The sequence below is a fragment of the Narcine bancroftii genome, chromosome 12 (assembly GCF_036971445.1).
Source record: "Narcine bancroftii isolate sNarBan1 chromosome 12, sNarBan1.hap1, whole genome shotgun sequence".
In the NCBI taxonomy this organism is placed as follows: domain Eukaryota; kingdom Metazoa; phylum Chordata; class Chondrichthyes; order Torpediniformes; family Narcinidae; genus Narcine; species Narcine bancroftii.
In genome coordinates, this window is record NC_091480.1 from 6,536,831 (window position 1) to 6,563,519 (window position 26,689).

The 26,689-nt window shown below is 42.7% G+C and overlaps 2 protein-coding genes across 7 annotated transcripts in view; one reads left to right on the forward strand and one right to left on the reverse strand.

Moving 5' to 3' along the window:
* LOC138747086 (cytohesin-3) overlaps positions 1-19,412 on the forward strand; it is an 88,795-nt gene extending 69,383 nt beyond the window's left edge. For all 4 annotated transcript variants that reach the window (XM_069906027.1, XM_069906026.1, XM_069906028.1 and 1 more), the window contains 6 exons: positions 3,322-3,470; positions 8,354-8,465; positions 14,744-14,820; positions 15,187-15,258; positions 15,782-15,936; positions 18,459-19,412. In XM_069906027.1, coding sequence (XP_069762128.1) covers positions 3,322-3,470; positions 8,354-8,465; positions 14,744-14,820; positions 15,187-15,258; positions 15,782-15,936; positions 18,459-18,531 — 638 coding nt within the window. In that variant the 3' untranslated portion in view covers positions 18,532-19,412. The remainder of the gene's footprint in view (positions 1-3,321; positions 3,471-8,353; positions 8,466-14,743; positions 14,821-15,186; positions 15,259-15,781; positions 15,937-18,458) is intronic.
* Positions 19,413-20,628: 1,216 nt separating this feature from the next.
* The window catches only part of usp42 (ubiquitin specific peptidase 42), a 65,168-nt gene continuing 59,107 nt past the window's right edge, over positions 20,629-26,689 (reverse strand). For all 3 annotated transcript variants that reach the window (XM_069906020.1, XM_069906023.1, XM_069906022.1), the window contains exon 20: positions 20,629-25,172. The gene's annotated coding sequence lies outside the window, so the exon portion shown is untranslated. The remainder of the gene's footprint in view (positions 25,173-26,689) is intronic.

Consider the following 26,689-nt stretch of genomic DNA (forward strand, 5'->3'; position numbering starts at 1 on the left):
TTAGGTCTCTGCTCAAAGTTTATGGAGCCCCTTCCCTGTGAAGCAGTCATGTTTAGTTGGTTTCTTCTGTACTTCTCTCCTACCGACTACATAAAAAGTATTTGTTACTTGAAGTAAGAAGAAAACAAAGCTTTTACTCTGAACATAACAACTGGGTCTTGTGATTCCAGAACAGACAGACAAATAGGAACAAAGAAAACATGAGCATACATATTACAAAAAATTTTTAAAAAATTCTTAAGAGCGCAGTGAGTGGTCTATGTATAAAGTCATTAGGAAACATTTAGCATAAATTAGAGGACGTGAAAACTTAAGAATTAGTTTTTAAAGTTCTTTTTATTATAAAATGAAAATTTTAGTGAGATCCTTGAGCGTGATGTTCCTGTTTAAGGTTTTTTGATGTCTGGCTCCGAATTGGATCGTGATAGTCGAAGGTCACCTCCTGTTGTGATGACCAGTCTGTTCATGGATTTTGTCAAGAAATCCACATTCAACTAAGCATGTTGAGGGAAAGTCAATGAAAAATATTTTGGCTTTTTCACATATTTTTGGAAATCTATCTGGGGATCACTCTGAACCCAAAAATCCTCTTTAGATTGTTTGGACTTGTGGCAAGCAAATATCATTCTGAAGATCAATCAACCTCTCTTGAATTTTTGCGTCAACATCAGTGGGTTGTTGGGTACAGGATATTGAGGTTTAACGGGTCATTAAATCTTTCCTACAGATCTGTGGATATTTGCTTTGGGTGTTTCACATATACTGTCATGTCTTGGTCCTTCAGAGGCTCTGCGCTCATGTTCAGATTTGGAAATTGTCAAAGTTCTTGACGTCTGATATTGCTCCAATAGATTTTGAGCTTTTTAAAAGGAGAGAATGAACAGTGAAGGTCATTGCTCCCCCTGTGAGGTCTTGTTCAATAAATTGAGATTGTCCACCATAAGAAAGAAGGGAAATAATCCTGACACAGAGTGCAACAAAATGACAGCCAATTGGAATGCAGAAGGCAGCATCTGGAAATTTTTTATGGAAAACAATGAGGAATAGATAGCAGAAGGAGACGTACATTCTCAACTTGCCATGAAAACTTGAAGCAAAATGAGGGTGCTTGCAAACTACGTGGAAGGCAGTTCATAGCTTCACGTCAGTCAAATTCTTCTTCTTTCTTTGGCTTGGCTTCGAGGACGAAGATTTATGGAGGGGTAATGTCCACGTCAGTCAAATACAACCATGTCAAAGCAAGGAGTGCTCTGAAAACATTATAAATTTTTCATATTAAAAAATGTTTCATCTGCTCAGTTTCCATGCCCCCCTATACACCTTGGGGTTCTCCCTTATTAAGGATTTCAGCCCAAAGCCACCCCTCCCCCCAAAAAAAAATTTGCTACAACCCCGGGACTGGGGGTGGGTTTGCGTATGGCCCCCCCTCACCCCCATTGAGAATGGATACTCTAAATCAACAGTTTCTGAATGGTTCACGTGGAATGTGGCAGCTGAATCCTCGCCTGTGACTAGCTGTTTGTTTCATTACATTTACTTTTCCTTTCTCAATATCTGTGCCTCAACTTTACAGTTTAATCACTTTTGCTTCGGTTTTCTTTTTAAAAAAAGCAATTTTGTGGACCAGTGATGAGCTTTCATTGCTTGAGTTGAAGTCTCTGACTCATGGAAGCGGTATTAAAGTCCTTCTTGCTCATGAAGAATGGTGAAGTTGCCATGGTAGCATTAGCCAATATCTGCGCTTGGGACTCTTTACCTGCAGCTAATTGGCTACTTCCTGAGCTCCAACAACCCGATTATCCTGTTTGAGAGATGTACAAACTGGGAATGGATTAATCGAAGTAAACAGAGAGAAGACGGTCACAATAGAGAGGGATGGTTAGCGTAGCAGTTAGTACAATGCTATTACAGCACCACTGACCCGAGTGCAAATCCTGTGCTGTCTGTAAGGAGTTTGAACACTCCCCACGTCTGCGTGGGTTTTCCCCGAGGGCTCCAGTTTTCTCTCACCCGTCGAGATGTACTGGGGTCATAGGTTAATTGTGGTATTTGGATGGTGTGGGCTGGAAGGGCCTGTTAACATGCTGTTTGTCAAAATTAAAGTTAAAATAGTGGATAATTCAAGGACTAGTGGACACCAGTATTGATGTGAGGGAAAAGCGCTGACCTGCTAAAAGGAGATCAGTGCATTGCATACGGACGTTGGGAATGTTTTGTTATGACTGTACAAGACTTTGGTGAGATCACACTGTTGTGTACAATTCTGGTCACCCGGCTATAGGAAGGAAGTAATTGAACTGGAAGGGGTGCAGGGAAGATTCATAAGGGTGTGCTCGGAACTGGGAAGGCCGGGACTTTCTTCCCCCCCTCGACCCTAGGAGGCTGAGAGTTGTCCTTGATAATATCACGAGGATCTTTAGCTTAGGTGAATAGTCAGTCTTTTCCCCAGCAGAGGGGAGTTCAAAACTAGAGGGTATATGTTTAGGGCAGTGGTTCTCAACCTTTTCTCCCACTCACATACCACCTTAAGAATTCCATAGGTGCTCTGTGGTTAAGGGATTAGTTAAGGTGGTATGTAAGTGGAGATGAAAAGGATGAGAACCACTTGCTTAAAGGGAAAGGGCATGTTTTTTGCATGCAGGATTGTGGGTATGTGGAACAATTTGCCAGAGAGCGGTACAATTACAACAGCCAAACAAAATTTAGGCACGTCGATAGGAAAGATTTAGAGGGATGTAGACAAGCCTGGGTATGCAATGTGGAAGGCATGGAAGAGTTGGGCTGAAGGGTCTGTTTTCATGCTTTGCAACTCTATGTAGAATTTGCAGCCTAAATTTTTAATTTAGACATACAACACGGTAACACTTTCAGCTCATGAACCTGTGCTGCCCCTATTACACCCAATTGACCTACAACCCCCGGTACGTTTTGAAGGGTAGAGAAAACTGGAGCCCCTGGGGAAAACCCACACAGACACTGGGAGAATGTCCAAACTCCTCAGAGATCGCATGGGATTCGAACCCTGATCCTGATCGCCGGCACTGTAATATCATTGTGCTAACCGTTGCGCCAACCGGCCTGCCTTGTTAGCGTAGCAGTTACTAGGCTTTCTAAAAGGAATGGAATAAAGAGCTGAAGGTATGTTTTAGGATCAGTGTAAGAGCTGGCTGGGGCTGACTGGGTTGCTGTTCAGAATACCTGGCTCAGTTGGATGATTGGCTCTTCTGACGAAGTTCAACTTGTGTGCTCCGACAACTTGGGTGCAAAGTTTAAAGGAAGTTGTGGACTGTGTGCTCAACTGCTTATCTTTTCCTTCCACAGACACTTGCTACGTGCTATCGTTTGCCATAATTATGCTGAACACAAGTTTGCATAACCCGAATGTGAGGGACAAACCTGCTGTTGAAAGGTTTATCTCCATGAACCGGGGCATCAATGAAGGCGGGGACCTTCCTGAAGAGCTACTCAGGGTGAGTGTTTTAACTAAAACACTGGACACTCATTGCTATGAGGTGGGATGGTGAATTGGGAAGTTGTTTCCTCAACCCAGCCATTCTCATATTTTATTTTGCTGTAGCTCCCATAGGACTCTGTTCAAAGTCTATAGGTCCCCTTCCCTATGAAGCAATCATTTAGTTGGTTTCTTCTGTACTTCTCTCCTACGGACTACATAAAAAGTGCATTTCATGATGTCAGTCCATCCTCCTCCCCCCCCCCCTTTAAATTTTCTGTAGTCTACTTTAGGGTCTTCTGACCCCCATTGAGAATGGCTACTCTAATCTTTGTCCAATTCACATCTTAAGATTTCTTGCTGAGTCTCAGTTAATCTTTCAGTCCCATGTAGTTAGTTACGGGGGCATCTTGTGATGCAGTTTTAAATCATGGGTTTAGGTACAAACATTCCCCTCTCCAGAGAAGAGCAGGAAGCTGTCCCTTTTGGAGTTAAACGAAAAACTGCCTAGTTCAGGACGCAGGGGGTGCTGGAGAAACTCAACAGGTCACGGAAGTTAAAGGCAATCAACGTTTCTGTCAGGAATCTGGAAAAACAGGTAGATGCTGAAGTAAAAATTGGTGAGTGAGAAATGGGAAGAGAGCAGAGAGGAAGGAGAAGGGGGCAGCCAACAGATAAGAGGTGAGAAGGTAGAAGCTAAGAAGTGAAAGGGAAAAAGGGCAGAGGGTAAGAAGGGTATCTTTGATAGAAGAAAGGGAAAAGTGGGGGGGGGGAAAGGAGACAGAGGGGTATAGAAAGAGATCAGAGAAGGGTGTGGGGGGGGATGTTAACAGAAGTTGGAGATCGATATTGATATTGGCTGGTTGGAGACTGTCGAGTTAGAATACCAGACTTTGGAAAAGGCAATTGTCCTGATGCTTTGACCAATGCTTATCCTTTTTACCCAAAAAACTCTCCAAGCTAACTGGTAATTTTATCTTGTGTCCTCTGTGGGACCCAGCAGTGCATGGTTCGACTATGGAGCTTCTGTGAACGACTACAATAATTAATTGGATGTGAAGTGATTGGAATGTCCTGAGCACTTGAGGCATTTTTAAATACAAGGGTAAAAGTCCCACACAGTGAGTTTCGATTGAAATGATTTGGCTTTCTTGCCAGTGAACCAACCAAGAAGAAGTGGAAAGGATATTCCTAGGAGTGAGATTTCCTACACATTAGGGAAAGCTGCCTGATAGGGGAGGCTTTGGAGGAGCCAAGATCAGGAATTTTAGACGTCCTGCAGATGCTGGAATCTGGAGCAAAAAAAAATCAAACTGTTGGAGGAGCTCAGCGGATCGAAGAGCATCTGGTAGGGGGGAGGGGGAAAGAATTGTTGATGTTTCTGGTCTAAGCTCTTTATCGAGGTTGATTGTAGAGATTGGCAATAGCCAGTATAAGGAGGGGAGGGTGGGTGGACTACTTACAAGGATTTGTGGACACGCACACAAAGTTCCCTTTCTTCCAAAACACCGCTCAAGATTTGCCCATTAGTTGTAAAAGTCCTTTGCTCTTCCCCAATTGAATTACCTCCCCTTATCTGGATTAACTGCCATTGCCACTTTTCTGTCCATTTGACTATCAGTCCAGATCTTCCTGCAGTCTTCACTTCAACCAAAGATCCACTTCGTCAATATTTAAGGTTCCTTTATTGTAGTATCATAGTACCGAACATGTAACATTACACAAAATTACCTGCTGCAAGGCAGACAGAGTTGTCGTTAGTGTTGCCTGGCACCCCTTACGAGAGAAAGGGAAGCAAGAGCTTCCTTCAGGGACACTGAGTGTCCATGGATTTGCCTCCAGTGCTCCCTCAGCCCCTGGAGCTACACAGACTCCTGTTCAAACCTGAGCTCCAGATCCAAACCTCTGACACTATTGGGAAGCCTTCAGCACTTGAGACCTTTCTCACCCCTGGCACTCTCTCAAATCCCAGCTGGTTCCTATGAGCCAGTCTCCAGCAGCTCACAGCCCAGGCAGGTCTCCTGACCACAAGTGACCAGCAGCCTGTGTGAGTTCCACAACTGCTGAGCCCCTTGCTGGTCTTGCTGCCGTGGTGTCCTTCTCAATGGGGGGGAAGGGAGGGGCGTATTCTTCCCATTTATGGTGCCCTGCAGCAGTTTACTGCTCCCTGGAGTCTGCAACCCCTCCTGGCCGCCACTGCCAATTATAGGTGACGCCATCTTGGGCACAGACCCGGCAGTTGCAGGGTTTTCACTGTCTGCTCTTTTGACGGACTGGGCAGCGCTGGATCTCCGCTCCCCCACTCTCTGGGTCCACACCAGTGGTCGTGCTACTGTTAACAGTACCTCTGCCATTATCGACCAGGATCATTTGCAAACTACTTTGAGCTTCACCACCTGGGTCTAACTGATTACTATATAGTATAATAAAGCAAAGGACCAGGTTAGGAGCCCTGCAGAGATCCCACTGGTAGAGATCCACCAGTCATACCACCACCCATCCACTGCTACGACGACTACACTGCTTCCTTGGAACCCGTCGTGCTTTGTTTGTTTTGAGTTCCCGTGTCCATTGTTATTGAACCCCTTCCTTAAATGATGTCGACCCTCCTCAGAACCTCAAAATGTCAGCCTATTTAGTTCGATAGGACTATTAATTTATCTCTCACCTATTTATTGAGTTTAATATAGAAGCATAAATACAGAATTGACAATTACATAATAATCCATTTGTATACAAGCACAGACAAAAAAATCCAATGGCGGGGGGAGATAAAACTACATCAATAATTGCTTATACCTTCTAAAACCATTTGTTGAAACGTCGGTATAAAATAAAGGAAAAAACCCTAAAAACTATAACTAAATCTAATCTATCCCCTCCCTCTAATCAAGGATACCTTCTAAATTAATTTTTTTAAAAAATCAATAATGTGGAACCACTGGTGACCCCCAGAGAACAGGCAATGAACCACCAGAACACACAGTAATTGTTAATTCTTCTAATTATAAAAAAAATTCTAAGAATGGACCCCACAATTTCATAAATTGAAACTTCCTATCTTTATTATATCTAATTTTATCTAAACTTAAATAAGACATTACATCATATAACCACTGTGTTTGAGAAGGGGATGAGTCGTCTTCCATTTCAGTAAAATTGCTCATCTGGCTATCAATGTGGTAAAAGCTAAAACTTTTCCTGAGACACCGATATGTTTATCTGAATCATGAGAAAAACCAAACAAAGCAATTAATGGGCAGGTTCCAAATTAATCTTAAGAATTGTTGATAATGTTGAAAATGGCTTCCAGAATCACTCCCAAAACATGGATCAGAGAAGCTTCAAAAATTTTACATTTCTCATATAATGGATCAATATCTGCAGAAAAATGAGATCATTTAAGTTTGGACATACGAGTTCTGTGCACCACCTTAAATTGTAATAAGAAATGACTTGCACAAAATGAGGAATCATTCATCAAGCTGAGAGCAGAGACCAATCTTCATCTGAAAATGTTAAGTTCAAATCTCGTTTCCAGTTGCTCTTGATCCCAGCCATGGGAACTGAATTTAAATCCAATAAATTATTATAAATGCATGATGTTGATCCACCATGAAAATAAAACAGTAAATTAAAAAAACAGATCAAGAATTTTAGTGTCGGAAATTCACTTAAAATCCAAAAGCTTAGATAGAACAAAATGTCTAATTTGTAAATATTTTAAAAAGTGTCTATTGGAAAGATTAAATTTAGCTGATATTTGTTTGAAAGAGGCAAAATGATCTCGAATAAAGAGATCATTAAAACTTTGAATATCTATGCTGTGCCATTCCTTGAAACCTGCATCCAACAAAGATGGTTGAAAAAGATAATTATATACAATGAAAAACCAATAATTCCCAAGAATTTGCTAAATAGAAGGTTTGTATTCTCCTTTGGAGTTGATTTCAATAATTTGTCCTTTTTCATGATTAAAGGCCAATTAGTTTGAACTACTGGTGGTTCTCCAATTCTCTGGCACCACTCATGGGCAAGAGATGAGGATGGAGGTTACAACAATGGATTATAAAAACATACCAAAATGCTAGAGGAACTCAGCCAATCTTTCAGTGTCCATAGGGGACAAAGATATATATTGCTGATGTTTCTTTAAGGAGCTCTTCTTTAAGGAAGCTTATTCCTTGAAGATTAAGGAATCTTTGCTTGTACCTTGATGGGCTCAGGTCTGAAACGTCAGTAATATATTTTTGCCTCCCATGGACATTGCGAGACCAGCTGAGTTCCTTCAGCATTTCGATGTGGTTTTACTATAATCACAGTGTCTACACACTTTTTCACTCATTACAATGGATGGACATGTAGTGGTGCAGCACTGCTTCCCTACCTTTCCTCATCCATAGACCACTTTAGGTATTCCAGTGCGGGAGTGAGGTGGAAGGGCTGGCGAACTGGAGCCCTTCCCACGCCACTGATGGGACTTTTGTTTTGACAGGAATTTTGTTTCTGGAAATTTTGTTTCTTGACAAATTCCCAACCCTTGTTTTAAATGTTACTTGTCTACTGCATCAGTAATATTTGTCACTGCAGCATTGCTGCCGACCACCTGTAGCGACCTCAGGGGGTCAGCGCTGGTCCGCGGTCCACAGGCTCCGAAATATTGCCATGATGAATTTGGGGGTTGTTCCTTCCTTGTGTGTAGGGAGCATGAAAATGTCTCCTATGATCAGAAATGGAGGAAGCTGTCTAAACGTGAGAGGGAGGGGTTGGAATGCCACAGTGCCAAGGGCCCCCCTGGAATCCGTGTGGACCGGAGGGGCTTTGGAGGCTATTGCTGTGCTTTTATGCAAATAATGTTTTATCCATTGTTTTGTGCTCATCTCCTTTTCCCATCCTCTGCAGAACTTATACGATAGCATTAAGAACGAGCCTTTCAAAATCCCTGAAGATGATGGGAACGATTTGACCCACACGTTTTTTAATCCTGACCGAGAAGGCTGGCTGCTCAAGTTAGGTTAGTTTGGTTAATTGTATTCATTTACAATGGGGCATTTAGAAGGTGGCACCCAAGCTGGTCACGCTACTGTGTTTGGAGCTGGTGTAGTGCGTTCCACTCTTGCTACTGCGACATACGCGTGATACAGACCGATTGTTCCAGTGCAGTACTGAGGGAGATCCCCACTGCCAGGGTCACAATTCACACAAATCTGCACGTTTGGATGGCAGTTTTTAAAGATCAGTGGAATTTGACTTCACCGTGGCCACCTTTTAGCCCTCAAGAAACATTACAAAACCTGTTTGGGCGTTGTTCAATGTCGCCCACATTATTCTAATACCTAAAATTCCAAAAGTATTTCAGTGGATCGCAAAACAACGTGCAGAGTGCAAGTCTTTCTCATTGACATGGATGCCAGTAATGTTTTAGGTTCTCTGACTCGTGCTTCCCAGTGATGTCTGTGGCCAGGCTATTGTGAGCTGGTGCGCTCTGGAATTTACCTTCATCTGATGATTTCTTGTCCAATTGGTTATTAAAGCTCTGCTACTGGGCTAACCTCCTCTAGTAAAAACACAATGCTGGAGAAACTCAGAGGGTCAAACAATGCTCCCCTACTTATGATGGTTGGACTTGTGATTTTTCAAAGTTACAATGGTTTGAATCCAAACTTGCATTTTTGAATTCTGGTCTGTTCCTGTGCTTGTGATATGCTGTGCGCTACTCTCTCGTGATGCTGGGCAATGGCAGCATTACACCAGAGTATCGTACAGCATACTCCCTCAAGATGCTGGCTCAACTAATCTTGTAGTCTCTGTAGCTATCACGTGAATGAGTGAAATTGATGACCATATTGCTTTAGCGTCCTCACCATCCAGCAATTAATTTTAGTTCAATGTTTCAACCATTCTTCATGCCCAGCGAGCTTCCAGCTGTGTATGTGAATGGTTTATCCAGTGTGGAATAAAGGTAATTATAAAAAAAAGGTAGATGCAGTTCTTAAACTTTTTTTTTTTGTTGCTTGTGATGGGTTTGCTGGAACACAATTCATAAGTTGGGGAGTATCTGTACAGCAAAGATATAAGATATGTAACCAGTGTTTCAGGCTTGAGCCTTTCATCAAGGTATGAGAAAAATGTTGGCATGCCCCTGAATCTCGGCACCATCCTACATTTTGCTCATACCTTGATGAAGGGCTTAATCCTGAAACACTAGTTGCTATAGAAAGGACACTGTTTGAGCTGCTGAGTTTCTTCAGCGTTGTGTTTTTACACCAACTGCGTGTCTGCAGAAGTTTGTGTTTTATCCTAAGCCTCTATAGTATCTGTTCTTGCATAAAGGGGTAAAATAGAACTTGATCAGATAAGCTATGGCAACTGATCAGCTGAAGTGAACTTACAGTCAGTCACTATTCTGCTGTCTTGGCTTCCATTTTGAGATTCCCCACTCCCCAGAAGCTTGTCCTGTCCCTGTTCTTTTCAGGAATTGGCTCTGAGCAAGGATACAGCGAATGCTGTAAGGCTGACAATATCCCATCCACAGTACTGAAGGTCCACACTTGAACTTTCAGGGAACTGTCTACTTTTCCCCCGAAGTCTTCGTGTTGTACAGCACCCTCCAGGGCCTTGCCACTTCACTCTACGCCTGGTTTACCTAGCACATTGCACTTGCCCAACTTAATTCCATTCTGCCATTCCAGGTCCACTTTCCCAATTGATGGAGATCCTGTTGTGATCTTAGACCAGCCATTCTCAACCTTTATTTCAGATTTGAGCCCCTTCCCTGTGAAGCTGTCAAGTTTTGGTTTCTTCCGTACTTCTCTCCTACCAACTACATTAAAAAATATATTTGTTACATGAGGTGAAAAGAAAACATTTGTTTACTTAAATGTGCTTTGGCCTCCGGGGTTGGGGTGGGGGGTGGTTGGGGGCACATGTGCACAGGGCCCCCATTGAGAGTGGCTGTCTTGGATAACCTTTGTCCCTGTTCTCTACGGCCCTAATCTTGGTGCCATCAAATGTCACAACTCCTTGCTGTGAATTCTAGAAGTTTCTATCCTGAACTGAGGCAAGCAGCATTCGAGAACTTGCCTCATCATCACCCATTCATTGACAAAAGGGTTCACTGACTTTGCCAGGGAACCTTCCCAGGATTAAATTTTGCTTCTACACAACTTTTAAGACACCTGTTTAGACTTGGTCAAAGCTCAAATATGAATTTAAAGGCTTTCTAAATCAGACGCCATTTCACAATATTTGAAATCAAAAAACATTTCAGCAGTGGTTTTCAAAGTTTGCATTTGCAATTGATTTACCTTGAATTGGAGGGTTGAAAATGGTCCTGAAGTTTTACCCCAAATCCTAAACTCTTCCTCAGTATGTAAAGGTGACGGACCCTGTAATGAGCAAATGGCATCAGCTTCTCCCCGTGTCTGAGGTGGTGGTCATTGTCAGTCGGGCCCCTACAGTGGAGGAGGTGGGGGACCAGAGAAGAAAGTGGTGAACAGTTTGTCTGCTTTACGCCAAGCTACATGCGCAGATCTCACCCTCGTGTTAATTATGTGGTTCACTATTAGACTGTTTAACTGGCCTGTGAGTTGTGTAAAGGTGGATACCAATGTGCTTCAGAATCCAACAAAGTAATTTACAGACACAATATTGCTGGAGCGTTAGTTGATGGGTTCTCCCACCCGAAACTACAGGACAGGCAGCCAGGGTGCGGTAGTTGATGGCCTGTGACTGTCACCTTTTCCTCATGGCCTATGACTGTCACTTTTTCCTCATGGCCTGTGACTGTCACTTTTTCCTCATGGCCTGTGACTGTCACCTTTCTGTTCTCTGACTGGCTGTCTCCACTTATTCTGCATTAGGAGGTATGTACCGACCGGAAGATCTTTCACATCCTCAAGTCTGTCGTATCACTTTTTTGCTTCTCCCCCCCCTCCTTTTGTTTTGAAAATGTTGTGAGGTGCCTCCTGCAATTGCCCTTGAACTTTTCTGGTTATAGTTTCGTGTTCACTTTGTCCCACTTTCTACTGCATTCCTACTGTTTCACAAGGCCTGGTGGTGAGTTCATTAGAGAGAGGCACAGTCTTCTATTGAGACTTTGAAACATTTTCCTCTTGGCCATCACCCAACAAAATTAGTGAAATTCCTTTGTGCTTTTCTAACCCATTTTGACCATATTCCAGAACTGCGGCTAAATATGTTAACCAGACAACGAGGGCATCACATTTAGCCCCAGCAAGTCAGGAGAACATTACATTCAGGGTGAGAAACCCTGCTTTTTTTTTTAATTAAAAAAATTATTTATTCAGATCAGGTAATATTCCTTGTCATGTAACAGAAATATATTACATGGAATTGCCTTTAGTCTGTCAGAGGGCAGACAAATATTCTCCATGAGCATTGCCCAATGCACCTTGCTGTCAGAGAGCCCTCATTCACCTAGTGTCCGTGGATTTGCCACCATCACTCCTGCAGCCTCATAAGCCTTCAATTCAGTTCAATCTATTAGCAGCCTGAGTCCACCTCCAAAACGGAGGCCCAGATCACTTCAGGAGCCCTCCTTGAATCCCGCTTCTGATACCTGGTTCTCAAGAGTCTTGTCTTCAGCAACCTGGAGGGGGTCCTTTGACCTCCAGTCACGAGCAGCCCACCACCTGTGTGTGACCTTCAGCTCCAGAGCCCCTGATCCGTCATCAGGTAATATTCCTTGTCATGTAACAGAAATATATTACATGGAATTGCCTTTAGTCTGTCAGAGGGCAGACAAATATTCTCCATGAGCATTGCCCAATGCACCTTGCTGTCAGAGAGCCCTCATTCACCTAGTGTCCGTGGATTTGCCACCATCACTCCTGCAGGGTCGTCTCCTATGCTTCTCCTTCTCAATGGGGGGTTGGGGAGGGGTGTTCTCCCTGATACTGGTGCCCTGCACCAGTCTGCTGAAATCCCTCTACTGCATGCAGTAGGCACTTCACACAATGATATGCTCTTTAACAGTTCTTTCAGCTTGGATGTTGAAATGCAGTTAACTAGTAGCCACAACTGGTAATGTTCAGAACTAAAGCAGCCAGTACAATGAATCTTAACATTTTAACCAGCTGTTTTTCATTCCACTAAAGTTAATTCAGGCCCTGCTTAATTAACCATCATCACAGAATCCTTGCTGACAGATCTTGCTAGAGACGAGGTGTCAATAGTTTTGTTTCACCTTGTCCAATGACAAATAGGTCGACTGAATAATGTACTTAATTTGCTTGTTGTTCTGGACAGGGTAGACTTATTGAGAACAGAACCATCCTTGACTTTATGTAGCTTCCCATTTAGGAATAGATTGCAAACAGCTTCCTCAGTTTTTACTTTCAACAGTGAGCAATCTGCCCATTAGATTGAAGTCTTGCTGAGAACTTGTTACTTGAACAACGTGGGGGCTGCCACAAAATCCTTTGATAAATATTGTATAACATCTGTGGATCAGGATCAGAATTTTGATATTTATCTTTAATGATAAATATGTTTTGCTAAATCCTTCAATGGCTGGATAGGCAGTTGTAAGGTCAGTTCTTGCAGTGGACTTTGTAACACTTTGACCAGATGCTTCAGGTGTGTAGTAGTGAGTCTTGGAACTAGGATGTCTCCCTCCCTCTTGTGCAGGGAAATGATGTTCAAAGTGAGATGTTTGTTATCAATACTGTTGCACTTTGGGAAAGTCAGTTTGCAGAAGGTACCAGATTAAAATAATTACCAAACAAGTCAGGTGCAGAATATTTTCACACTATTAAGCAAATGCACTGCCTGGTGCCAGATTCAGAGAGTATTCGAGAGATGCAGATTGGAAGCAGGCCCTTCAGCCCATCAAGTCCACACTTGCCTTCTCACACATGTGCGTTAATCGTACACTAATCCCATTTTTTGCCCATCCGATCCTCAGATTATACCTCTCACCTAGAGCAGTCAAATAACCCAGCAACCAGCATGCCTTTGGGATGTGGAAAGAAACATGGTCACAGAGAGGCACAAGAGGTTGGGGCTGAACCAGGGTCTTGGCTCTGTGAGGTGGAAGCCCTACCCTGCGTACCATTGTGTCACCCTCATTATCAACTTTCCAGAGTGAATTAAAGACAAAGGCTATGGGAAAGAGCAGGGGAGCGGCTTGTTTGCCAGGTGATCAATGCAGGTACCTGTGCATCATATATGCAAAGTATCTTACTGCTGGTTGTCCAATCAGAGCTGGATTTAGACTTGGTGAGGCCCTTTGTTTAAAAAAAGTTTCCCAATGGACACTCGTACTTTGTGAGGTCCTAAACTGTAGCTTGTTTAGCTGACACCTAAATCTGGCACTGCAGTTCAGGAATTGTTTATCTGCAGCTCCTCTGCGACACATTCAGAGTTAGAAATGTCGAGACTCTGAGCAAAGAATTTGTGGGAAGAATGATGTAGAAGACAAGGTGAAAGAGCACTATCTGGACAGGACTGTGTTTCCCTCTGAACTATGGCCTACTGACTTTGTTTCTTTAATATCCACAGTTGATCAAATCACATAGAAAATGACTACAGATCTAGGTATAGGAAATGAAATTCAAAACTGCATTGATTGAAGCTCTATTACTAATTGGACATGCTAAAGTAACTTGGAGATTGAATTAGTTTCAAATGTTCTAACTACCCATTCACAGGGCTAAATGACCCAGGGGAAAGGAAATCTAAGTTCCATTCCAACTAAGATTTTAGTGTTTGCACACCTCTGCTTTGTGTGAGAGAATTAAGGGGAGATTAAAGTCCCTTTCACAAATGGATCCCAGTAAATCGGCCGTTCAGGAATGGGGGTTTGGCCTTTCACACTAGACCACTCCTAACTGGGTCACTGAACACTTTCGCACTTGCAAGGGTTTATCCCCGGCATTGGGTCTGTTCTACCTTTAATAGGAAGTGCCTACAATGCAATTGCCCGTTGATCTCAACACCAGCGTCTGCTGATGCCAAGGATTGTACTAGGGGTCGAGTTGGCAATCCCTGGTGTGAGATGACATCATCTGATGCCGGCATTGAGCAGATTTTTCTTTCACACTTGCCACTTTAAAGGCCGATTGGCGTTCACTTCCTGGGTCGCTGGCAAGTGTGAAGGCTTAATTCACAGAACGCCAGAAGATGTCTTGAGGACTTTGGGCAAGAATTGCAGCAGAACGTGTGGATGGATTGTATTAGTCGTCTTTAACATGGTGAATAAAAGGCCAAATGAGTTTCAAATCTTAGATGCTGATTGTTTTGTTTCTTGTCAAACCTTGCCCACTGTAGGAGGAAGAGTGAAAACATGGAAACGGCGATGGTTTATTCTCACAGATAACTGTCTCTATTACTTTGAATACACAACAGTAAGTGTACTAAGTTCTGCTCTGAGTTTCAAGAGAATTAATTTTAAATATCTTTATGAGGAAACCACTTTGGTTCATTTGGCAAAGGCTGTTGAAATGCATAATGTGATCATTCTGACTGCGCACTACCAGTGGAGAATGTGCACTCATTCACCATCCAGTAACAAGTTGTAAGTCATGTTCAGTCTTGCAGGGCAGAGGAATATCAAACGACATGGTCCACGCTGGTGGGGAATGGCAGTGGTGGAGGTGTAGAGTGAAGCTGCGGCACTCTGGAGCCAGTCCAGTCCCAGCACTGGGTCTGAGGTGCGGGTGGGCGAGAGAAAATGCATTAAGTTGCCAAATAATTTTTTTTTTTAACCACAGGACAAAGAACCTCGAGGAATAATTCCTTTGGAGAATCTCAGCATCCGGGAAGTTGAAGACCCACGAAAACCTGTGAGTAATGTGTTTTTTTTTTACTCCTTTCTATTGAGTTGCGATGACTTGGGAACATTTTTGGAATATTTCATAAAATTTTGTAAAGCATCCATTCTCAACCTTTTTTGGCCATAGGCCTCCTTCCCTGTGAAGGAGTCTAGTTGGTTTCTTCTCTCCTACTGACTACACAAAATATTTATTGTGTGAGATGAAAAGAAAACAAATGTGCTGTGGGCCTCTGGGGTGTGTAGGCCTCTGTCGAGAATGTTCCCACATTATTCCTTCATTTAGTGTCTTCTAGTTTTTAAATTTACCAGCCAATGTGTTTGGATATCTGTCCATCTTGGCCACTGAACCATTGATTTAAGCTTCTGTCGTGAGCCTAGATAATTCCTGCTTGGTGAATTGTCCTCCAGTCATTACGGCTCCTGGGGAAGTTCTGGTCCTTCACTCTGCCCATCGGATCCTTACACTGAGATGCTGTTGGCTTATTGATGACCTGTTGCTCAAACCCTGCCTTTTTTCCCCCTCCCTACTCTAGAACTGCTTTGAGCTTTTCAATCCCAGTCACAAAGGCCAGGTAATCAAAGCCTGCAAGACAGAAGCTGACGGCCGTGTGGTAGAAGGCAACCACGTGGTGTATCGGATATCGGCACCAACACCAGAAGAGAAAGAAGAATGGATAAAATCAATCAAGTACGTAATTGGACCTGGGTGCTATGCCTGGTGGGGTAAGGAGATGGAAATCTGTCATTTGGTACATCACAACACAATCATGATGGTGGCAGATGCTGGAATTTGGAGCAGCCAACACTGCGGCTCAACTTGCCAAGTTTGTCCACCATCAGTGGGAGAAAAAGAATGGTCACTATTTTGGGCTGGAACAGTTTTAGGACACAGAATGATAGTTATTTATTGTCATATACATTGTACAATGTGCATATGCACCAAAATTCTTACTGCAGGCAAATACAGTTTTAAAAAAAAAAGAAATAATCGTTATCGAGCAGAGTGATGGGGGTCCTTTATGTTCCCGAGGCAGCCCCTCACATAGATGGAATAGGTTGAGATGTAGAAAATGAGGAAACCGTCAGCAGCAGGACAAACTGGGCAGCTCATTCCTTCCATCGGACTAATGCTCCAGTCATACAACCCCCCAGCTGCCTCACCTATGAGGCAGTGGTGCTGGGCCTTTGAAACCATGATCTGAGTCAACAACTCAGCCACCTTCTATCTGGCCTTCAGGGTCCCAGGCTCCTGAGGTGTACAAAAGCAGGTGAGCATTAGTTATGTTGATCAGGGGGATCAGGAATCCATTGATAGCACAAGGCTCCCCCCCCCCCCCCCCCCCACACACACACACACACCAAAATCGATTTAATTTTACATGTATTGCTAGACCATTCACTCTATTTCCCCATTGAATGTCTAGCAACATTTAAGACAAGGAGATTATGAGATGGGTGTGGATGCCCCACACTTGTGGTACAAGGGTAATTTGCTCCCAACAGCAGCTGATCCTTCCCCATGGGCAGGGTGTGTATGTATATTAATGGTTCATCTGAGTTAGCAAGGTTCCATTTGTATTTGAGCCAAAAATGAGGTCATCCTGATATTTTACTTCTTACCTGGGAAATGTCAGGGGCTTTTGTGCAGAGGCTGACCCTTTAGTGCCTCAAACTGTCGTCTTTGCAATGGCATCTCTGAGCTGCTAATGTTCCAACAGCAGAACTTGGTCACTTCTGTGTGGAGCCAGGCTGCAGAGGTTGTTGTGATGCCAAGGGTTTAAATGCACTGGGGCCTTGGGATCGATCCCTTGCTGGATCTTGACTGGGATTCCTGGCCAGCTTCATCCACCCTCCCCTCATTCTCTCAGTTGCACACAGGCAATCAACAGGCGTTCTCTTGTTCTCTATTCGTGTTGCAACGCTCACTGTCCCTCGCTGACAGCAGTTAGAGTCCAACTGATCCATGTTAATCCTAATTACCTGTATTCTGGCCAAAGCCACTGCATATGGTCTAAATGTCATTTGAATGTTACAATTGTACCCACATCCTGTGTGGAAAAACGTGCCCATCAGTACTAGTTTAAATATTTCCCCTCTTGCTGTGCATCTATTCTCTCTAGTTTTAGATTCCTCACTCTGGGGGAAAAATGGTCACTATTAGCCTTGTCTCTGCACCTCATACTTCTGTAAAAAGGCCCCTTGAAATTCAACTAATCTGTTCCCAGCAACATCCTCGTGAATGTTTTCAGCTTAACGATATCCTTCCTTTCACTGGGCAATAGAAGGGTTCATCATTCTCCAAAGGTGGTCCTCCAACGACTTTGCAACTTGTACTTGATGGCCTTACTGATGAAGGCAAGGGCTTCTTTACAGTTTTCGTGTTGGCACTTTCAAGGAACTACATTAACTGTAACCCTAGGTTCCTCTGCTCCACAACACTGTCAGGGGCCCTGGATTTGCTCTGCTGGCCTGGTTTAACTTCACACTTGAGTGAAATGTCATTTGGTGTTCCTTGATGCACTTCCCCAGCTGACTTGTTGTTACAAGCTGCACCTCAGTTGGGTGGGTGACAACTGAGATGTTGGTATTCGGAAATAAAAACACAACTCGGTTCATCTCAGGTCCAGGACCTGTCGTCAGAACCGGGAAAAATAAGGTGCTGTATATACTCATGCAAATCCAACCCCCCCCCACCAAACCAATTTTTGGCTCAAAAATTGCGTGTTTTCATATATCCCGTGTAAAAGTCAAACCCCCCCCCCCCCCCACCTTTTTTTGGCCTGCAGACTCTCTCCAAGGCCTAGCCACCCACCCACCGGGACTTCCGACGCCCTGAAGTCAGACTTACCACCTGGCACCGAGCTCTCGACACCTTGAATGATGCAGATGCTCACGTGGTCAGGTTAAATGGTTCCTCCCCCCCCCCTCCCCAAATTGACTATTACATGAGTATATGCAGTACATTTCAGTCACAGAAAATGAGGGAGGGATACGTAGAACAATCTGTGGTGGGATGAGACCACAAGAATAAGTGAGAGGAGGGTTTTCAACACAAAACATCCAGCTTCTCTTTTTTCCACAGATAGTCAGCCTCTGAATGGCTGTGTTTGCTTGGGGGGGAAATAGCAACTTTTGGTTCAACTATTCTTCCCCCCCCCCCCCCCCCCACCTTGGGTTTGCAGTCTAATGTTGCTAGTTGTTTGCTTCCAGAGCCAGCATCAGTAAAGACCCGTTTTATGATATGTTGGCCACCAGAAAGAGAAGAATAGCCAACAAGAAGTAATCACGCAGGAAAATGGATCCGTGCCTCGAAGCTGCTCAACTGTGTGGAACACCAGTCGTTGGAAGCTACCTAATCCAGGACCTTAGGAACATTCCTCTACCTAGGTTTATCGAAAAGTATTTAAAACACAGCTTTTTACCAGTAGCAACGTGCAACAATTTTTAAAAAAATAGACTTTTGGGGGGAGGGGGGGTGGTTTTGACATGTCAGGATACCTACCTCAGCTGGTCTGAGGGAAACGTGGGAGAAGGGATTGCTGATCTGCCGATGTAGGCTGCACCTCGGTGAGGAAAACCAACTTTCTATCAATGTTTATCTATACTCAGATCTATAATCTAATATTAATTTGAAAGTCCAAGGATGTGACTGATCCATTGTAAACAGTTGTACTAAGTTCTTTGTTAGAATGAAGAGAAGCAGACAAGAGAGCACTGCTCATCCCTCCAAAAAGGGCCACGAGTGTTGTTTTGGGCACCAAGAGAACACTGCTCATCCCTCCAACAGAGGACCACAAGTGTTGATTTGGGCACCAAGAGAACACTGCTCATCCCTCCAACAGAGGACCACAAGTGTTGATTTGGGCACCAAGAGAACACTGTTCATCCCTCCAACAGAGGACCACGAGTGTTGATTTGGGCACTAAGGTTGGAGCAGAACTAAAAGTTCTTACCAAGAACTTTATTTAATATAATCTGCACTACAACATGGTAAAAAATGTATATTTATTTTCTTAGTGCAATGTTTGTATTGTAATTGTTTAAAAATCTAAACCTTTTAAATTATGTGTAAATATTGTATAGATTGTTTTATCGATACTAACACTACATGTTAACTATTGTTAATGGCCTGTCCAAATAAAACCTATTACACTTAGGAACAAAAGAACGTGTGTGAGTTTATCTGAAATTTCTGTCCAAATATTTTCCTGCCTCTAACGCCTGCTTATTCATCTTAGTCACTGGTGGAGACCCAAATTTAAAAAAAACCTTAAACCAGGGTTACTGTCAGCTTTTGCATTTGGTATTAAACTTGTGTTAACATTAAATTGCTTGAAGTTACTCTGGCTGTTAAGAGCTACATCCCGGAACAGCTATCGGGATGACATTTTGATATTATCCTCATTTGTCCCACTTAGGGATAGCGCAAGGCTATCGGTGCCAGCAACCTGGGTTAGAATCTGGCACTGTATGTAAGGTCTTTGTACATTCTCCCCTTGTATGCATGGGTTTCCTCCCCCACCTTTCAAAAAAACCGTACAGGGGTTCTATGTTAATTGGGCTGAAAGAGCCTGTTTCAGTGCTGTATGTCTCAATTTAAAAATTACATTCCAACATAGCACTGTATTCACACTTGCTGAATAATGAGATGTTGAATTATACAAAACAGCCCCCTAAACAACTCTGAGGAAACATTTGGTTTTAATTATAGGAGTCTAAATAATTATTTCTCAAGTAGTGATTATGGGGAACACTCGGGTCAGGCAGTCAGAGAGAAACAGGGTCAAGGTTTCAAGCTGATCAGGCATCAATCCCATCATTTACTCCATCTCCTTTTCAAATTGCCGGCAGTATTTTGCTTTTAAAAATCAAACCCCAAGCCTTATTTGGAAATTCTTTCAGGATCAGTGGGAAATAGTGACCTTAAAAAAGAGGTGTAGAGCTAAAATATGAACTTTATTTCCCTTTCCATTGCTGCTCAACACAAGGGGTCAACCACTTGATTCAGAGTTTCAACAGTAGTTCATTGAATTTTAAAATACATTTCATTCACTTAAAAAACAACTACATGTTCTGCAAGGAACCTTATCAATTGAATTGAAACTTGGGGCAAAAACCTCTCAATTCAAGAAAATGAGAACCCAGAGAGTAGGATCTGTTGAACTCCAGAGATCACTTGTTGAACAAGATGTTTTTTTTAAAAAACATTGCAACTTGATTAATCTGGATCACGAAATAGTTTGGTTTAAGAAGTGTAAGTACCTCAAAAATAGTTGCCACTTTTCATTTACGCTCAAGGCCTTTTACAAAACTACTACAAATTGAAATTGGCCCTGTGAATTTCCCCATTAAAATGAGCCCAGTTATAAATATCATAGCATTGTTCAAGTACACTTAACCTGATTTAATTTTGTAGAGTACCTCTCAGAAAATATAAATAAATACAAGTGAACAGGTCTAATTTCTGTGCAGTCTTTCAGCATAAAACTAAACATTAGCACCTTTTACACAAACCCTCATCTCCATCACTGGTTTTGAGATAAAGCACACTTCAGAGATAAAACATTCTAAAGAATTAATTGAAAAATTCAGTCTAAAATTTGAAATGAAATTACTTTATAAAAACTCATCCTGAAGGCTGTTCAACATTTGCAGATGAGAGGATTGGTGATTTCTAGATCACATTTCCATGGTCTGCTCTCCATAATTGACATTACCAACAAGAACAGTACATTCGAAACACCCGCAAGGTCAAAACATCCACTGAGGGGAATAAAAAGTGTTCACTCTAAGCAGGAATCTATTATGCTTTTCAATACTTTATCCATCGTGGGATTATTCTTTGCATTCTCTGAATGGGGTCTAAACAAACAGCAGATTTTGAAATTTTACTGACAACTTACTCTCACCATCCCCTGCTACAGACTCTAGTAATCTTCCTGTCCTTTCAAAGTAGGTAGTAACCATACTCAAATGGTCATGAAAGGTAAATGGAAAAGCTTCAGTTGCTGGAGGGAATCAGGAGATCACGCAGCATCCATGGAGAGAAATGGACAGTCAACGTTTCATGTCGGGACCCTTTATCCAATAGAAAGGAATGATGGGAGGGGAGAAGTTGATGATTATGGCATTGGAGAGAAGTGGAGGTACAAGCCAGATTACTACTGCAGTGGGTAGATAGACCAGAAAGAAGGGGAGGAGATAATGAAGCGGAAGCAGGTCAGTTCAGAGTGGTTTACAGCTGACTGCTTTGTAGCAGTAGTGAAACAAAGATGACCATACCCATACATTAGAACATAACCTGGTTGGCACCACTTAACAGTTGGACACAGTACCAAAGGGAATTGAAGATCAATCCTCACTGTCAGGAGTTTGGTGAAGATCTGTGACTCTTCCCTCACACCGACAAGTAAGTCAGTGTAACCCTGTATCAATTAAACCAGCCTCAGTCAATTCCGAGTCCGATGATGAGCTGCAGATTCCTTCCTCCGCGATGAGGCAGCTGCAACACACTGATTTTCCTTTGACTAATCCTGCTGCCGTGATTGTGGTCATTACAGCACAGGACAGACCCTTTGGCCCTCAATGTGGTGCCAACCTACAGGGGTCAAAGTATTGATGTGCAAAGGGATATGGGATGCAGCTTCCATACATCAATGAAAATGCCTGTGTGAGGAGATAGAGTGGAAAAGGGAGTGCAGGTTTACTTACTTTTATTGGCCAAAGCACTGAGTTCCAAGTAAGGAAGTCATGTGACAGCTTCCTAAAACTTAGGCTGCACTTAGATATCGTTTGTAATCCAGTTGCTTCATCACAGGAAAGACATGCAGACTTTGGAAAGGGCACAGAAGAGGTTTACCATGATGTTGCCTGGGTTAGAGTATACGTGTAATAGGAAGAGATGGGACAAATTTGGGTTGTTTTTCTGCAGTGTTGGAGCTTGAAGGGCAACCTGATTGAGGTGGATAAAATCATGAGGTGTTGATAAGGTGGATGGTCAGAATCTTTTTGCTTGGCCAAATGCATTACACACAAGAGGATATGTATTGAAGGTGGGTAGGAGAAAGCTTAAGGAAAATGTGTTGAGCAAATAGTTTTACAGAGAGCAGAAGACACTTGGAACTGGCTGCCAGGAGCAGAGATCACAGTAGCATTTAAGATGTTTCTAGATTGACACATGGATATGAAAGGGATGGAGTGATATCAGATACAACAGCAGAGTTTGATTTGGACATCATGTTTGGTACAGACATGTGGGCTAAAGGGGCTGTTCCTGTGCTGTACTGTACTGTTTCAAGCTGGTCAAGCGATAGATACTGCGAGGGCCCAATTACTCGCCCAGCAAAATGGTGCTCAATCAAATAGCTGCACTTACATCAATGCAGAATTTCCCCGACATGGGTCTCTCTTTCCTCTTATTGATGACGTTCACCAGGAGTATTGCTTAAATCGGGCTCAAAGAATTATTGAGGACTTTTTCCATTCTGCCTTTGACCTACGACCATCAGGAATTGAGGATTAGTTAGCACATTGTCCTCCACAATCTCCATCAGTTCCAGAACACCACAGGGTCACGCTCTTAGCCCCCTACTCTACTCACTTTACACAGATGGCTCGGTACTCCAGTAACACCATCTACAAATTTGCTGACGATACCAAGGTTGTGGGTTGTAATAACAGGGGGTGAGTCAGTATTGAAATCTGAATGGTGTACTAACAACCACCTCACATTCAATGTAACCAAAGCCAAGGAGCTGATTGTGGACTTTAGAAGGGGAAAAACACAGGTGTACGATCCAGTGATCATTGGGGATCAGAGATGGAGAGGGTGAGCAAATTTAAAGTTAGGCTTTTATTGGCCAAGTTCAGAACAAGATGCAACTGCAGAGAAAGCACAAATGGCAGAGAAAAATTCACAGTAATTAGTGGAAATACTGACTCCCCGTGTCAATACAAGGGAGAAGTTAAAACCTTGGTTACTGGCATTGCACAGTCAAGAAAACCAAAAGTCAGTAATTTCTAAATAAAATCTTCGCATAAAATTTTTTTTAGCCCCAAATGAGGCAGATTTTTCTATATGGAGAGCAATGGGTGCTCAGATTGTGCTGCCAAGGAGGGCTGGGAGCAGGGATGGCAGCAATGTTTAAGAGGTACTTAGGTACACGAACGAGCTGGGAACGGAGGGATACAGATGCAGGCACTAGATGGGATGGTGTCATGGTCAGCACAGACATTGTGGGCCGAAAGGCCTCGTTCCTGTGCTGCACTATTCTCTGTGGAAATCAACTGACTGAACTCTGGAGAAGTACCTTTAATCCCCAATCTAGTGAGAAAGAGTTTCTAGTCTGGGCAAAAGTTGCTCCAGTAATTAATGGGGCACACACCCACTCAACCCTGCAACGCGAGGGTGTGCAAGTTTACTAAACTGCAAAGCCCCATATTGCTTGTCTACTGCAATGTGAAAAGAAACTGAACAGATGGAAAATAGAATCAATCTGGAGTGTGTTTCTGATAAAGATCAACTTCCCAGCTCCCATCTCAAAACACAAGAATATGGGATGTGGCTCCATTTGTTACAGGGCGTGCACACTGACTGGACGTTGTGAAAGCAAAAGCATTAACACATTGCATTATATACATTTCTTTCAGCTTTACTTCATTTTTGTACATTCTACAAATTTCACATGCTACAGTACAATAAGGGCAGATGGTGGTTTCTCCATCCAAAATGCCTCCGACCAACCCAATTAAACACACTTCAGTACAGCTCTGAACCACACGCACTTTCCTGTAAGAATCACACAGAATACATTTTTCTGTTTTAACTTGTTTTCCTGATACAGGAGCAAAGTTGAAATAGCTGGCATCACAATTTTGAGTTCTCAGTTTAAATATTATTTGCAGGAGCCTTTTCTGTTTGCAGCTAGAAACTTTTAATGTGACTTATAGTCAGGAATAGGGCTGGAAGCACCTCCTGTACAAGAAAGGCAATTGTCTGCATTAAGTGCAGACCAAGTCCTGCCTCGATGCACATCAGGAGTTTTTGGAATCAGGGCAGGAAATTTGATGGTCCAGATTAAATTACATTTCCTTTATAAACCATACACTCTATGTACACATCCGTACAGTTTTTGCCCCAGGGAACATTTTAAAAGGAAGGCAGTCCCATCAATTAGAACAATAACTAAAAATTTACACTGAGCCCTTCTTTGTTTAAATATACAAATTATAACTTGTGAACTTAAAAATAAATGATAATAAACTAAGTTAGTTTGGAATTAAAATCTTGAGAAATGCTCAGAATTTGGAATTTGTATCTGGAAAAAAAATGTTTCTAGTTTCAGACAGAATCCCAGTACAAATAAGTCACCGTTTTTGAGATTCTTTGCACAAGTCAAAACTATTCTGCTTCTACTCTCGACTGCTTTTGCTCTTGAAAACAAAAAAAAACCTTTGGATTTGTCAAGTAAAATTTAGTGCTGTTTATTAAAACAAATCAATGATTTCACAGTCTGTGGCACTATTCCTGCACTCCAAGTCGCCGTTTCCTGGTCCTATTTTTGCACCAGTTTGCGCCCAATAGTTTAACCACTAAAAATGACACATAACACACGAGTAGTAATCAAACCTGAGTCTGTGGTTGAAGCAGCATTCGAGTCTTTAAAAAAAATTCCAGGGTGACCATTTATATATTACAACTATTTTTACAGTATTTGTACAGTGTTCATCAAGGAACAGAAGCTAACAATCCTTTTTGGATTTTTCACTAAACGCGTAAATTAAAAAAAACTCCCCAAGAAGAAAACTAAACATGTTTCCAACCAGTTGGTAAAGTTCTGTACAGTTTTTTTTTAATGGAATAAAGCACCACGTGTTGGGATCCCAATTTGCGAGCTCGGTGAAGTCTTGTCACATTGTGGAGATCTAGATAAGGACAGAAGGTACAATTACGCACAGACCTTGCACAAATCTTCCCGCTGCCCAAGACCGAGTCCTCTGGAGACACAACAGCTGCCGAGGCTGGAGTCCGGAGTGAGCGTTAAACCGCTGGAAGAACTCAGCAGGTCAAGTGACAACGAGCAGAAGCAACGGTCAACATTTTGTGTGGAGATGAGTGCAGGGTCTCCATTCCTTTGCCTCCACTCGGCCTGCTGAATGCATCCTGTCCCCCATTTAGAGTGGAAAATGGATTTTCAATCCCTGCCATACTAGGTCAGGTGGTAAAGGCAATCAACTGTCAACATTTGGATCACATCACAGGAATTGAAACAACTTCTCCACTTAAACATGGGAACAGGCAGGAAGCCACAGCAGGAAGAAAACCAAGGTGATTCTGTCTTGGTGCAGAGTTCTGCATTTCTCACTGCAGAAGAGACATTAGATGCAAAGCATCAGGCTGAGATCACTTGGGTCTCTATTAACAACATTAAATAGAGCTCAAAGAATCAGAGAAGACCCTGTGCATCCAGCATACAGTAACTTCGACCCACTACCATCAAGGAGGAGGTACACGAGTATCAGTATCACAACTACCAGACTGGGAAATAGCTTCTTCCTGCAGGCTGCAATCTTAATTCATTAACAGAACCAAGAACATAAGAGATGACAAAAGATGTAAGAAATAGAACAGGAAGAGAAGGGATCACTGAAGTGACCCTGTGAATACAGCATATCCAACTTTTAAGAGAATTACTCTTTTGTGTTCAGAGATGAAGGCAAAATATTCTAGACTGGTTGGGAGGTTTATAAGCATTATTAAATTCAAACCAAAAGCCTAGACATAGTGATTAAAAACAAAGGAGAACAAGACATTGGGTCTCTAGTTCAAAGATTCAAACAGCTTGGGGAACACAAAACTGACACGTAGACAGCGGGCAGAGGGTTAACAGATTAAAGGAGGCTTCTTGTCACGGTTATTTCCATGACAATGCAGTCAGCTGGCAAGGTTTCACTCTGACCAGGTCTGTCATACCTACACTCCTCTCTGTACAATGCCCTCGTATGTCGATATTTAAAAAAAGTCACCACAGGACTGTGATTTTGGAGGCAGGAATGACCAGGCCTGGGACTTTGAGCTGCAGTCACTATTCACAGGGTGATTCCTGTGTTCCTGAAACTATAAACTCCAAAGCAACGCATCACTCACTTCCTCCTCCAACTCCGAGGATTTCATCTTGGCCCATGATATCTATAGTTCGGCAGCAGATGTTCCTCATCTGTGTTATGGAACATTTGGATCCCATTGACACTGCCTGCCATCTCTCTGCAGGGAATCCTCCATGTGCTTGCTGCCCCTTGATCTGTACCATCTGATCTCTGTAACTCTCTGACTTACTTCTTTAACTGTGTATGGGATATTTAATTGGACTGCTCGCAAAACCAACCATCATTGCATCTGCACGTGAGGCAATAAACGTGAACTTGAAGAATCCATTCAATAC